A 14,682-nucleotide genomic window follows, 5' to 3' on the forward strand; every position below is an offset into this window, starting at 1 on the left:
CCCCTTGCTTGTAGTCTTTCCACTAGTTCACATGGGGGTCCAACCTCCGACATGATTTGTGACCACATCATTAAGGTAACAAGGCCATAGGTCAAAATTTTTCAAAATTGGTAGCAGATAACTTGTTGTTTATTGAGCCCAGATTTCCTACTCATTTCTTATTCATCGTGAATTGCAGTCACACATTTTTCAATTCATAATAGAGATGTATGGCTGCAATTCACAGTGGGTAGAGAATGGATAGGAAAGTGAGTAAAAAATCCCGTTTATTGTTTATTGGCATTTTATGTTTGAGTAAGTTATAAGGGGTAGTGACATTTAAGCCACCCCCAAACTTTCATTTGTGACAAAGGTAAAATTACTTTGCACTTGTTTTGTTAGTGAGTTTGATGGTAAGGCTAAAATTACTAAAATGCCCATTCAAATTTTGATGGTACGAGAGAATAGAATATCAAGTTAAACAAAAATAGGCATGTTGAAGCACAATATCTATAGTTGCTGTTTTTAGTTTTTTTATGTTTGCATTTTTTAGTGTTTTCTATTTCTATATTTTGTGTGTGTACTTTCTTATTTTTCTTTGTTGTAAGTTTTGTATTTTTTTCTGTATTTGTATTTTGTTGTATTTTCCTTTTTCCTCCGTTTTTTTTTTGTTGTATCATAATTACCCCTTTTTTAGCTGTGGAAATGTGGAACCAATGATAAGGTTCCACGCCAGATAAATTGCTAAAGCCTTCAGATAACCTTGCTCTTTTCAGTTTTCATTTTTTCAACATCCCAGTGGCTAGTACCGGAAGAAAACTGGCCAGTCCGGTTCTGATATCAGAACATTAAAAGAAAATCCGGTTCTTTTTTTGGTCTTTCCTCTCCTTCTGAACTTAACTCTCAGAGAGAGAGAGAGAGAGATTTGATTGGGCATAAAAGAAACGATGATCGGAGTGGGGAAAATCAAGCAGTACAGCAACGTCCTTGATAAACCCCTCAGCAGAGGCAAACAAGAGGTTTGATTGGTTTCTCTTCCTTTCTTTGTAATTCTTCTTTGCACTCGCTCTAGTTTATCTATTTCCTGATTTTGCCCTAGAAATTCTCTATTTCTGCTGTTGGTTCCATCTATTAATTGATCCAATTGCAGTTTAATTATTATCTTGAGGCTTGTTTTTCTTCATATTTCAATATCTCTCTATATTGCTTATGTGATTTTTCATGCTGTCAATGGAAAATCCGGAACATTTTTCATTTTTGGAATTTTTTTCTTATAAGCAGTTCTGCTTGCAGGTCAGTCTGAGTGCATTCGCCTTCTTGTTTTCGGAGCTTGTTCAGTACAATCAGACTCAGGTTGACAACATTGCCGAATTAGAGCGAAGGTGATGACCATGATAACCTCATTGAATATACCATCTTTTAGTTATCGATGAAGAGTGATCTTGATTGATCCAATGCGAATTTTATCTGAGTTGCATTTGAGACTATTTCAATTTGATAAATGTAATATGCTGTTTAAAAGATCTCGAAGCAACTAGAATGCTGGGAATCTGATTATTGTGGTCACATTTAAGATACTCACTTTCTTTTTCAAAAATATTGTGCACTTGACGATGTCTTTGCATTGTTGGGCTATAGGAAGCAGTTCATATTTACAATTTAGGCATAGACTGTGACTTAATTGGATATATGGCTCAGGTTAGAGGATGCAGGCTATGCTGTTGGAGCAAGAGTTTTAGAACTTCTGTGCCACAGGGATAAGGTATTGCATATCTTAGTAGTTCTAAAAACATATTCTTTTCTTACATTCTATGATGGAAGCTTAAAGGGTTCATAAAGTTTCCTGCATTTTGAACTTCTACTTCAAGGACTCATAACACTATTAGTTTTTTGTTAGAAACCTATACTCATCTAAATGCAATTGGATCTGGATTTGAATAAACTGTATGATATTTGGACAAGCAAGTGACCTAGAAAGCTTGATTTTTTTACTTATCTTTATACCTGAGTGATTTTTGAAGTTCATAGGTTAGACCATGCATGCATTTGCAACTAATTATCATTCATATTTTCATGGGCAGGATATACTCTTTATCCTGTTTACTAAGAAGTATTTAGTCAATGGCGTTAGAAAGGCCTTACAAGATGAAAGTCGATTATCTATTTCCAAGTGATATTTACCTTTTAGTAATTTTATTTGGACTCCTTATCTGCTGAATGAGTGGATCAATGCTTGCATGTGATGTTGTGGGTTGACAGGAGAAGGGGATGCTATGTGGGACAACAAACCCAATTGGCTGAGATGACTCAGGAAATTGCACAAATGAGAAACTTAGTTATAACCAATATAAGGGCATAAAGAAGAAATCTCCTAAGAAAAAGATGAATATAAGTCTTGGTTGCAAATTCAAGCAAAGAAGCATGCTCAGCACACTAAACTGAAGATCCCAACTGCTAAAAGAAGGAATCTTAAATCACAAAGCCTTGTGGCAGGGTCGCAATCTGATACAATACTCTGGGGTGCCCCATGCAGTCTAGCAATTTCCTTTGTGAAGAGTTCAACAACCATAGGAGCAGTGTATGGATGGGGGATCACTGTAAGGCCTTACATTGGTGGGGGAAGCTCTGGGCAAGAGGGGAATTCAATGGTCATGCACATGGATAGGTGGTGAGCTTGGTGGTTTATGGGACACCTCAGAAAATTGGGTGAGTGCCCTTGTTAGCTGAGAAAGATATGGAGACTACATTGGGCCCAAGAGGCTGAGACAGAGTTAGGCCGACTACTATAGCCCCCAAATGCAAGAAAATATGGTTGTCCAGGTTCTGTGGTCTGTCTACAAACTGATGATATACTCTTTTGCCTTGATCCCCCATCCAAATGTCCTTGTATGTGGACCACTCTCCCGTTGTAAAGTCCATTGTCAAATGGGCCCAATCACACAATACTGAACCAAGTTGTTCTACCCACTGCATCCCCAAGACAACATTGGCACCACTGAACTCCAAAGGGTGTAAGTTGACCCAAAATTTGGGGGTTTGGATCTTCAATAACAGATTAGTACAGACCCCGTCACATTTCAGGTGGCTTCCATTGCTACGTGTACACATGAAGGCTGGGGTGGGCTGCACTACCAGGCCCAATTGCTTTATGAGGGCGTAAGTAATGAAGTTCATTGTACACCCGCTCTCAATCAAAATTGCCATGTGGTGTCCTTCTAGGAGCCTAGTTACCTGCATAGTCCTAGGGGAGGGCAGCCAGTAAGGGCCTGAAAGGAGATTTTGGGAGTTTCAGCCTCCTGAGTATCTGCCCAGAGAGTTGGGGTACTTGGGTCCATCTCTATGTCACTCCCTTCCTCCATATTTGCCCCATCAGTTTGTAACAAGAAGACTTGTTGGGCCCTGCAACGATGCTCAAGCCCAAACTTCACAATTGTAACATAACCCTTTTTCCCTTCTTCCTTGCATCTCATCCCATGTCAGTCTCTTAAAAGGAATATTAAGGCCAATTGGGCATGGATGTTGGTATTGGGTTCAAGTTTGTATTTAGGAGTTTGATTTGTCTGATTATAGATCCACCTACATTGAACAATATTATAGTAGGCGAGCAATGTTATTTAGTATCTCAATAGATTCCATCATTGATTATTTGATATTCAAAGAAAAACAAAGAAAAGTTGTAAACAAAGAAGGTGCAATTCTGAAACTCGAATTTGATATTAAAAACCTTGAACAAGGTTAAAGAGACTTATCTGGAAAGGCATGTCATAGACTAAAATTTGATTTTTTTTTCCTTTCAATACATTGGGCGACATCCATGTAAGTCGATGAATATCCAACCCATCAAAACTACTTACCATATATATATTGTAGAGAAGATGGGCCGAATGGCCCATAGGCTGTTTATCCTTTCTTATTTTTTTATGTTCTTTGCTGTAATGGGCCTTATTCTGGGCCCATTCTTTCTATGTTATGTTCTTTTAATTTCTTGCCCAACTAAGGGCCTCTTTGTAAATTATTAAAGTTTAACTTAATAAAGTAGTGTTAGGGGGTAAGAGGAGAGATTAAGGTTCGAAACTCTCTTTCTCTGAACCCTTATTGCCGCCATCTTCTTCTTTACCTTCTCTTCCTTAGAAGAATGGTTTCTGCATCTGTTCTAAACAGTCCTTTATTTTCAAAGACTGTTTTTTTCTTCTTGGTATCAGAGCAGACTCGTTTTTTCCCTCTTTTTGACCTTTTTTTTCTCATACACAGTGTGTATGGAGAACTGAACCGTACAGACTGTTAAAGGTCTCGGTTCTGCCCAGTTGTTAGTGGTTTCTGGAGAAAAGAGGACTGACTGTGTCGCCTCCTTGCCTGATTCCAGTGTTCTGCCCGAAACCCTAGTTTCCTGGAGAAATCTGTTTGCGAGCTCTGCAGGGTGTTTGGACTGGTTGCTCAGTGTTTGGAGGTTTTCTGTTTTTCTTTCTTGAAGACCGAACCAAGTTGGTTGGTGTTCCGTGTAGTCTGCAAGGTGCGGCTTCTGTTTCTGTTTCTCACAGCTTACGGGTATGACTTAGATTTGTGGTACTGCTGCATTGAGGTAGGCTTAACACAGTTTGTTGGTTCGGTTGTTATTAGTGTTTAAGTTAGTCTTATTTGTGTCTTATGTTTTTAGTTATTGGGCCCAAACATGTTTAATGTTTTAATTGTTTTATTTGTCTAGGTGTCCCATCACTAATCAGGGGCATTCTAGTTTGTTCATGTAATTATTTTATAATCATCTATATAAACTTGTTAGGTCGGCTGAAGAGTTTAAGCCGCCTCTCTCAGATCTTCTTCTCTTCTTCTTCTTCTCTCTTTTTCGACTGCTGTAATCCAGTAAACATGGTATCAGAGCCAGGTTCGTTTGTCTGATTACAGCAGCAACCTTTTGACCCTCCTTTTCTTCCTTCTTTTCCTTTCTCTTTTCTGTCTTGGTCGCTGTGAAGAAACCCTAGGGCTGACCGTAGAGCACAACAAGGTCTGTATCTAGGGTTTCCCTTGGTTGTAGGGCCCAAGGGGAGTTTGCTCCAGAAATCGATGCCGTACTAGACACCTTACAGCAGGTAGTAGCCATTCAGCTACTAAGAGAGATCTGTGTGGGACAGATCTAGGTGGAAGGGCTGACTTCGACAGTCCTAGTTCGGTTCGTACAGTTGGTCACAGTCTACTACAGCAGAAATCAAAGTCCAGTCCAGTCCAGAAGAGTTCAACACTGTACAAAAGTGGAGTGTTCTTGGTTTCAGTTCTGTTACAAGGGTTTTTCAGACCTGCAACAACTTCGATAAGTCTGAAATTGTGCTCTTTGTACTGAGTTTTTCAATTGTGATCACTGTAAGAGGAAGGGGATGTCTTCAATATCGGGAGAAGTGTTTTCTAGGGATAATAGACCTGGTGGGAGGTCTCCTAATCTGGAAAATCCAAATCTGCATATCTTGCAGATTACTAGTGTGCTGTTAGATGAATATAATTTTAGAGAATGGTCTGTTTCAGCCATGCTCTTCATTACTTCCCGGGATCTTACGGGTTATCTAGATGGACAGAAGAAGGAACCTGCAGTGGGTAGTGCAGAGTATGCAGTATGGCGTAGGGAAAATGCTACTGTTTTGTCCTGGCTGCTTGCTTCGATGACTTCAAGAGTGGCCAGGACTGTTCAACACTTTCCGACTGTTGCTAAGATTTGGGAGAAAGTCTCTAAAACTTATAGACAGAGAAAGAACAATGCCAAAATTTATAGGCTGAACCAAGACATTGCTGCATTGAGACAAGGAGACATGACAGTTGCAACATATTTTGCAACCCTAGAAGGATTATGGGAAGAACTCGATCACCATCTTATTCTTGATTGGGAGAATGCAAAAGACAAGTTGTCTCTGCTTATAGTACAACTAGTTCTATTGACTCTACTTCTTGGATTATTGATTCTGGTGCCACTGACCACATGACACACATGTCCTCTTTATTTTCTTCTTACCAATTGATTTCTGGCCAAGATAAGATGAGGGTTGCTGACGGTTCCCTCTCCACCATCTCGGGGAAAGGGGGAGTTGACCTAAGCAAGAACCTCTCTCTTAAATCTGTTCTACATGTTCCCAATCTTACTTCCAATCTCTTATCTGTTTCGAAGCTTACCAAGAATTTAAACTGTAGTGTAACTTTCTTTCTTACTCATTGTGTCTTTTAGGATAGATTGACGAAGAGAATGATTGGGAGCGGTCATGAGTGTGGAGGTCTCTACTATTTTGATGTAGACATAAGTTTGGCCTTACAATCATCTGCAACCAGTAGTCAGAATAATGTGGAGTCAATAGCTAGGTTACACTTGTGGCATGCTAGGCTAGGTCATTTACCTTTTTCATCATTGCAAGGGCTGTTCCCTGAATTATTTTAAGGGTATTTCAAGTCAAAGTTTAGTTTGTGAAGTGTGTCAGTTGTCAAAACAATGTAGAACCCTTTATCCAATTTCTAGTAATGAAATTCAAGCTCTTTTTGATTTGGTCCATTCTGATGTTTGGGGCCCTTCACCCCTTGTTTCTATGGATGCCTTTCGTTACTTTATCAGTTTTATTGATCATTATTCACGATGCACATGGATCTACTTGTTAAAAGGACGCGATGAAGTGCCACGGATAACTATGGCATTTTGTAAAATGATTGAGACTCAATTTGACAAAAAGATTAAGCAATTTCGTTCAGACAATGCTACGGAATATTTTGAAAGATCCTTGAACCTATTCATGGAGGATGCTGGCATGATACATCAGTCGTCTTGTGCTAGTACCCCTCAACAGAATGGGGTTGCTGAGCGCAAAAATAGACACTTATTGGAGACCGCTCGAGTTTTATTATTTCAGCACAAGGTGCCCAAGCACTACTGGTCTCAAGCTATCCTTACCGCATCATATCTGATAAATCGGATGCCGTCCAAGGTGTTGGGTATGGAAACTCCTTTCTTTGTCCTTTGCCCTAATCTTCCAGATTTTCCTCTTCCACCTAGAGTCTTTGGTTGTGTGTGCTTTATACATGTTAAGGATTCGAAGAAGTCCAAGTTGGATCCTAGGGCTACGAAAGGAATCTTTCTTAGGTACTCTCCTACCCAGAAAGGTTACAAGTGTTATGATCCCATCACCAAGAAGAAGTATGTCACAAAAGATGTGATATTTTTTGAGTCTCACTCCTATTTTCATTCTTCCCAGAATCCTCTTCAAGGGGAGACTAGTGGGATGGAAGAGGATTCTTCTATGGATTCTCCTTCCCCCTCTTGTTTTGTGCCTCTCTTTGCCTCGGGCCTTCCATCTTCTCCTCCTGATCCTCCTAGTTGTAGCATCCCGGGCGAACCTAGTGAGGTTCCCATTCCTCCTGTTACCACTCTTGATGCTGCAAATGTAACTGGAGACACCAATAAGCAATAGAAAGATATAAGAATCACCTACAACAGAAGGAAAAAAGACCTTCCAACTCATGGCAACAATCAATCGAACTCGGATCAATCTGCCTTAGCAACTTCAGGTAATCCCATTCCTCATACTTCTGATTTGGATCTCCCTATTTCTCTTCGTAAGTCTACCCGCTCTTGTACTATTCGACACCCCATTGCTGAATTTGTCTCTTACTCATGTTTATCTCCTCGTTACTATTCTTTTGTGTCTGCTCTCTCCTCAGTGCATTTTCCTACTAGGTACTCAGAAGCAGTGTTTGATCCAAGATGGAAAGAGGCTATGAATGAGAAAATGAAAGCCCTAATGAAAGAAAAGACTTGAGAATTAGTGGATCTACCAGAAGGGAAGCGCACTGTAGGATGCAAGTGGGTGTTCACTGTAAAGCATAGGGAGGATGGGTCCATTGAAAGATTCAAGGCCAGACTTGTGGCAAAGGGGTTTACTCAAAAGGAAGGGATTGACTACAAAGAGACCTTTGCTCCGATCGTGAAGCTCAACACAATCCGGGTCTTGTTGTCATTGGCTGCAAATTTCTCATGGGAGCTACATCAGTTGGATGTAAAAAATGCTTTTCTAAATGGTGATCTATGTGAAGAAGTATTTATGGAATCCTCTACCAGGTTATGGCTTTGATGGGAAAGTATGTAAATTGAGGAAAGCATTATATGGCCTTAAGCAGTCTCCTCAGGCTTGGGTTGAGAGATTTTGTGGGGCCATGAAAAGAGTGGGATACACTCAAAGTGGTGCAGATCATACTTTGTTCATGAGGAAACAAAATAGCCGACTTACAGTGTTAATCGTCTATGTGGATGATATGGTGATTACAGGGGATGATCTAGAAGAGATAAAAAGATTAAAGGAATTCTTGGCTTTTGAGTTTGAGATCAAAGACTTAGGCCATCTAAGATACTTCCTTGGAATTGAAGTTGCTAGATCAAAAGAGGGCATCTATATATGTCAGCGGAAGTATGTCCTTGACCTACTAGGGGAGACAGGTATGATGGGGTGTAGACCAGCAGATACTCTAATAGAGCAGAACCATGGTCTATAGGAATCAGTTGGAGAGGACTACATTGATAGAGAAAGATACCAAAAACTGGGTGGCAAGCTGATATATCTGTCTCTCACTCGACCGGATATTGCTTATGCTGTACATGTAGTCAGCTAGTTCATGCACTCTCCAAAGATTCGTCATATGAGAGCATTGGAAAGAATTCTCAAGTACTTGAAGACTTGCCAGGAAAAGGAATTCTGTTCAAAAAACATAACAAAATTGAAATTGAAGCGTATACTGATGCTGATTGGGCTGGCTCTATTGGGGATAGGAAGTCTAATTTTGGGTATTGCACGTTTGTTGGAGGAAATCTGGTTACATGGCGAAGTAAAAAGTAGAATGTGGTTGCCAGATCGAGTGCAGAGGCTGAATATCGGGCTATGGCTCATGGTGTTGCAGAACTGCTGTGGCTTAGAGCCCTTCTTGGTGAGCTCGGGGTAAAAGTCGAGTGTCCTCTCAGGCTGCCATCAACATTGCAAATAATCCAGTACAACATGATAGGACAAAGCACATTGAGATTGACCGACACTTCGTTAGAGAAAGAATTGTCTCAGGAGAACTCTGCATTCCTTATACTCCTTCCGAGATGCAGATTGCAGACGTGTTAACTAAAGGACTAGCTTCAACAAAGTTCTCAGACTTACTTGGCAAGCTAAACATGATTGACATCCATGCTTAGCTTGAGGGGAAGTGGTTGTTCGATTGTTATTAGTGTTTAAGTTAGTCTTATTTGTGTCTTATGTTTTTAGTTATTGGGCCCAAACATGCTTAATGTTTTAATTGTTTTATTTGTCTAGGTGTCCCATCACTAATCAGGGGCATTCTAGTTTGTTCATGTAATTATTTTATAATCATCTATATAAACTTGTTAGGTCGGCTGAAGAGTTTAAGCTGCCTCTCTCAGATCTTCTTCTCTTCTTCTTCTTCTCCCTCTTCTTCGACTCCTGTAATCCAACAAATACAGTCCTTGTTCCATCTTTATTCGGTGTCTTTTTGAAGTTGGTTGAAATCCTTTTGAAGTGTTTAAGAGATGAACTCCTCAGAGATTGAAAACAAGAATGTTGCTGAATCCGGGCAGGTTCCGGGAACCTCTGTTGACTCTTTACTGACTGTGACCACAGTCAAGCTAGATGGAACTAATTATCTGGCATGGTCACGATCGGTAAAGATTCATATCTGTAGTAGAGGAAAGTGGGGTTTTATCTCTGGGAGCAAAAAGGCTCCCTCAGAAGATGATCCATCTTATGAGAAGTGGATGCAAGAAAATTATACTGTTATTGGGTGGCTTGTGAACTCAATGCAGCCACAGATTAGCGAGAACTATTTGTGGATGAATTCAGCAAAGGAAATCTGGGATAGTGTTGCTGAAACCTATTCCCAAAAATTAAATGTGGCTAGAGCTTACAAGTTGAGAAGTGATGTGAAGAATTTAAGACGGGGAGAGAAACCTTTAGCTGTATACTTCTCAACACTGAAGTTTTTGTGGCAAGAAATAGATTTGGTAGAAGCTTAACCTGGGACACCACTAATGATGCAGAGACCTACAGAAAACTGGTTGAGAGAAATAGGGTGTTTGAGTTCTTAACTGGACTAAACCCAGAGTATGATATTACAAAACAAAATATTTTATCCAAGGATAGTGTCTCACTGTCACAAGCATATGCCTTGGTAAGTAGTGAAGAGAGCAGAAGGATTGTCCAGGTTCAAGGGGCTGGTCTAAATGATCACTTTGCTAATATGGGAGTGAAACCCAAAGGGGTTGCAGGGACTCCTAGTGGCTCAAGGAAGAAAGAGGTTGTCTGTGAGTACTGTAAAAGGCCAAAACACACTAAAGGCAAGTGCTGGAAATTACATCCTGAGCTTCTACCTCTTCGGTTTCAGAAGAAGCATGATAATAAAAGGGGAGGGAGTGCTAATGCTGCTGCTGGTCCAGATAGTGACAAGTACCATACTGAAGAGATGACAGCTTGTGCGCAGTTAGCAGCCATGAAAGCAGAATATGAGAAGTTTGGGAGGATGATCAGTCACGTAGAGGGTGTGACTTCTTCTTCCAACCCTTTAGAAAATTCAGCCTCTTCTGCATTTGCTCATTCAGGTATACAGGCTTCTGCCAATCATGCAACCTTTTCAGGTAATCTTAGGATCCCTTGGATTATTGATTCAGCTGCTTCTGATCATATGATCAACCTTTCTACTTTGTTTGTTTCATATGATTTACTTCCTAGACGTGACAAAATCACCCTAGCCGATGGTTCTCTTGCCTCTATCTCTGGCAAGGGAACCATCAAGGCAACAGATTCCTTGTTCCTACCTTCTGCCCTTCATGTACCTAGACTAAATACAAACTTGTTATCTGTAAGTAGTCTAACTAAGTCATTAAATTGTTGTGTAACCTTCTTCCCTTCCTATTGTGTTTTTCAGGATATAGAGTCTCGGAAGGTGATTGGGAGTGGTCATGAGGCGAATGGAATATACCTGCTTAATACTCCGTGACAGTGCCCTGAACAACTTGGAAAAGTTGCTTTTGGGTCTATATCTACAGAGTCTATCAGTTGAGTTATGTTATGTCATTTTCGTTTGGGTCATCTTTCTTTTTCTGCACTGAGTCATTTATTCCTTGAACTGTTTAAGGGAATTAGTTTGTCCAGTCTTCATTGTGAGTCTTGTGAGCTGTCAAAGCATTGTAGAAACAATTATCCCTTGAGTAATAAAAGATCTTCTTCTCCTTACCACTTACCCTCTATGGGTGGCTACAAATATTTTATATTGTTCATTGATGACTTTTCTCGGTTTTCTTGGATATTCCTGATGAAGTCCCGTGATGAAGTTCCCAGACTTGTGAGGCAATTTCATGAATTTGTCCTAACCCATTTTGATACTAGGATTAAAATTTTCAGATCTGACAATGCAAAAGAATATTTTGAAAAGAACTTATCCTGCTATCTCTCTGACTTGGGGGTTATTCATCAAAGCTCCTGTGTTGAAGTTGCAAGAAGTATCTTGTTTGCCTCACATGTTCCTACAAAGTTTTGGGGTGATGCCGTTCTCACTGCTATCTACCTTATAAACCATATGCCATCCAGGGTTTTGGGGTTTAAGCCTCCTTTCAGTCTCCATCCGGACAAGGAGCTTTTTTCTATTCCTCTTCGTGTCTTTGGCTGCACTTGTTATGTACATATTCCTAGTGTCCAAAGACATAAATTTGAACCAAAAGCCCACAAGTGTATCTTTATGGGTTATTCCCCCACACAGAAGGGTTACTGTTGCTTTGATCCAAAGACTGGTACTCGATATGTCACAATGGATGTCACCTTTGAAGAGCTTTCTTCCTTTTGTGGTTCCTCTATGGAGAGACATTGTCCAAGGGGGAGGATTTGTCACAGGTCTTTGCTCTTCCTCTTCCTATCCCAGTTGAGTCTTTTACTGAGTCTCTTCCTTCTTCAAATGAATCAAGGGAGGATCAATCATTCCACTCCTCCTGTCCCAGTGTTCCTCCCCCTTTACCTCATCGTCCTCTCTTTAATCCCAGTATCAAAGGCAAAGATCCAGAAATGAGTAGGTTGTTTCCCCTACAACACATGAGCTTCATGCACTTCCAGTTACAAATGAGACAACAGGTTCTGTTTCAGCCCCTTTGGAGCCATCCTTCCTAGACCTTGATATTCCCATTGCTATTAGGAAAGGAAAAAGGAAGTGTACTGCACATTGCATTTCCAAACACCTTTCTTATAGTTTGCTTTCTCCTTCATATTTTGCCTACCTTTCTTTTGTTGCCTCTAACCCAATTCCCAGGTCTGTGTCAGAAGCTCTTAATATTCCAGAATGGAGGGATGCTATGAGATCCGAAATTGATGCCCTGCACAAGAATGACACTTGGGAAGTGGTTGATTTGCCTGAAGGGAAGGATCCAGTTGGCTTAAGTGGGTCTTTACTATCAAATATCATACTGATGGCACCATTGAGAGGTACAAGGCTAGGCTGGTTGCAAAAGGTTATACACAGACATATGGGATTGATTATCTGGAGACCTTTGCCCCTGTTGCCAAGATGACCTCTGTGAGACTGGCCACTTTATCAATTGGATGTAAAGAATGCATTTCTGAATGGAGAATTACATGAGGAGGTTTATATGTCTCTTCCTCTAGGGATGTATGAAACAGATATGAAAGGAAAGGTATGCAAGCTGAAGAGATCTCTTTATGGACTAAAACAGTCCCTTAGAGCATGGTTTGAGAGGTTTAGGGCTGCCCTTGTTAACTTTGGCTATGTACAGACACAATCTGATCATACTTTCTTTGTGAAGAAGAGAGGGCTCCTGGCAGTTCACCTGATTGTGTATGTTGATGATATTGTTGTGACTCGTAATGATGTTTCAGGAATTAATGATCTCAAATCTTTCCTCCATACAGAGTTTGAGATCAAAGATCTGGGGGAATTGAGATACTTCCTTGGCATAGAAGTTTCTAGATCCAAGGATAGGATTCTTATCTCCCAGAGGAAGTATGTTCTTGATTTGCTCTGTGAAACAGGGAAGATGGGTGCTAGATCAGTTGCTACTCCTATTGATATGAGTTATAAATTCTCTGCTTTAGATGGAACATTGTTAGAAGACAAAGGAGTCTTCTAGAGACTTCTTAGAAAATTTCTGTATCTATGCATGACTAGGCCATATGAGATTGCATATGCTGTCAGTTGCATCAGCCAATTCATGCATGCTCCCCGGGATACTCATATGGCACCAGCAGAGCGAATCCTATGTTATTTGAAGGGCTCCCCAGGAAAGGGAATTCTGTTTGCCAAGCATGGCCATATGAAACTTGAAGCCTATACTGATGCTAACTGGGCTGAAAACATTGATGACAGAAGATCTACTTTTGGGTACTGCAGCTTGGTGGCTGGTAATATTGTTTCTTGGGGAAGCAAGAAACAATTATGTTTCATGGAGTTTCTGAATTATTGTGGTTAAAATCATTGATGGAGGGACTGGGGATTGAGCATGACAAGCCAATGATGTTATATTGTGATAATCAGGCCTCCATCAACATTGCTCACAACCCAGTACAACATGACAGAACTAAGCATATTGAAGTTGATAGGCACTTCATTCGAGAAAGAGTGGCTTCTGGTGAAGTATGTCTTCCTTTCATCACCTCTGAAGGACAGTTAGCAGGTTTTCTCACCAAGGGCATTCCCAAGGCAAAACTTCAGCATGATACTGGCATGATTGACATCTATGCTCAGATTGAGGGGGAGTGTAGAGAAGATGGGCCGAATGGCCCATAGGCTGTTTATCCTTTCTTATTTTTTTTTGTTCTTTGCTGTAATGGGCTTTATTCTGGGCCTATTCTTTCTATGTTATGTTCTTTTAATTTCTTGCCCAACTAAGGGCCTCTTTGTAAATTATTAAAGTTTAACTTAATAAAGTAGTGCTAGGGGGTAAGAGGAGAGATTAAGGTTCAAAATTCTCTTTCTTTGAACCCTTATTGCCGCCATCTTCTTCTTCACCTTCTCTTCCTTAGAAGAATGATTTCTGCATCTGTTTTAAACAGTCCTTTATTCTCAAAGACTGTTCCATCAAAAGTTGGAACCAATGTTTTGAAAATTGTAATCAATTCATAAATTGTAAAGAAATTTGAGTCGAATCGAATCGTGAATAGTATCGTAAATCGTAAGATTATTTCTATTTAATACAAACTTGTCAAAAATAAATAAATATAGATATATTAAAAGGCTAAATGTATATGGGAAAGTGATTTTACCCTATTTTTTATCTATATCTACCATTTATGTACTTAAAACAATAGAACTTATCACTTATACAATAGAAGCCTAAGATGATATAATCATGTTTGACTTTAAAATCAAACAAATCTGTTGACAGGTGTATTATATGTTCTGTATACAGGTTTAGTACCCGCAGGGGTATTTTTGTAATTTTGTAGGCCTATTGTGTTGTACGGCCAGTATAGTATAAATACAATGCTTCACTCGACTGAAGCTGTTCTGTTTTGAGGCCTTAACTCTGTAGCCTCTTCTTCCTCTTCTTCTTCTTCTTCCCTTCTTCTTCTTCCCTTCTTCTTCTCCTTCTCCTCCTGTTCAACATGGTATCAGAGCAGGACTGTTCAGGCCTGGAAAACAACCAGCTGAGGTCTCTCTCCACTGCTGCATAGAAGCTATAGTCCTGATGCTCGA

General features: G+C 40.1%; 1 protein-coding gene across 1 annotated transcript in view; it reads left to right on the top strand.

Annotated features, from left to right (window-relative positions):
* Positions 1 to 783: 783 nt before the first annotated feature.
* LOC104603334 (uncharacterized) overlaps positions 784 to 14,682 on the top strand; it is a 47,717-nt gene continuing 33,818 nt past the window's right edge. The window contains exons 1-3 of the mRNA XM_010267346.3: positions 784 to 998; positions 1,273 to 1,361; positions 1,678 to 1,741. Of these exons, the coding sequence (XP_010265648.1) occupies positions 927 to 998; positions 1,273 to 1,361; positions 1,678 to 1,741 (225 nt within the window). The 5' untranslated portion in view covers positions 784 to 926. The remainder of the gene's footprint in view (positions 999 to 1,272; positions 1,362 to 1,677; positions 1,742 to 14,682) is intronic.

The sequence above is a fragment of the Nelumbo nucifera genome, chromosome 2 (genome assembly GCF_055504915.1).
Source record: "Nelumbo nucifera cultivar China Antique chromosome 2, China Antique-T2T, whole genome shotgun sequence".
In the NCBI taxonomy this organism is placed as follows: Eukaryota; Viridiplantae; Streptophyta; class Magnoliopsida; order Proteales; family Nelumbonaceae; genus Nelumbo; species Nelumbo nucifera.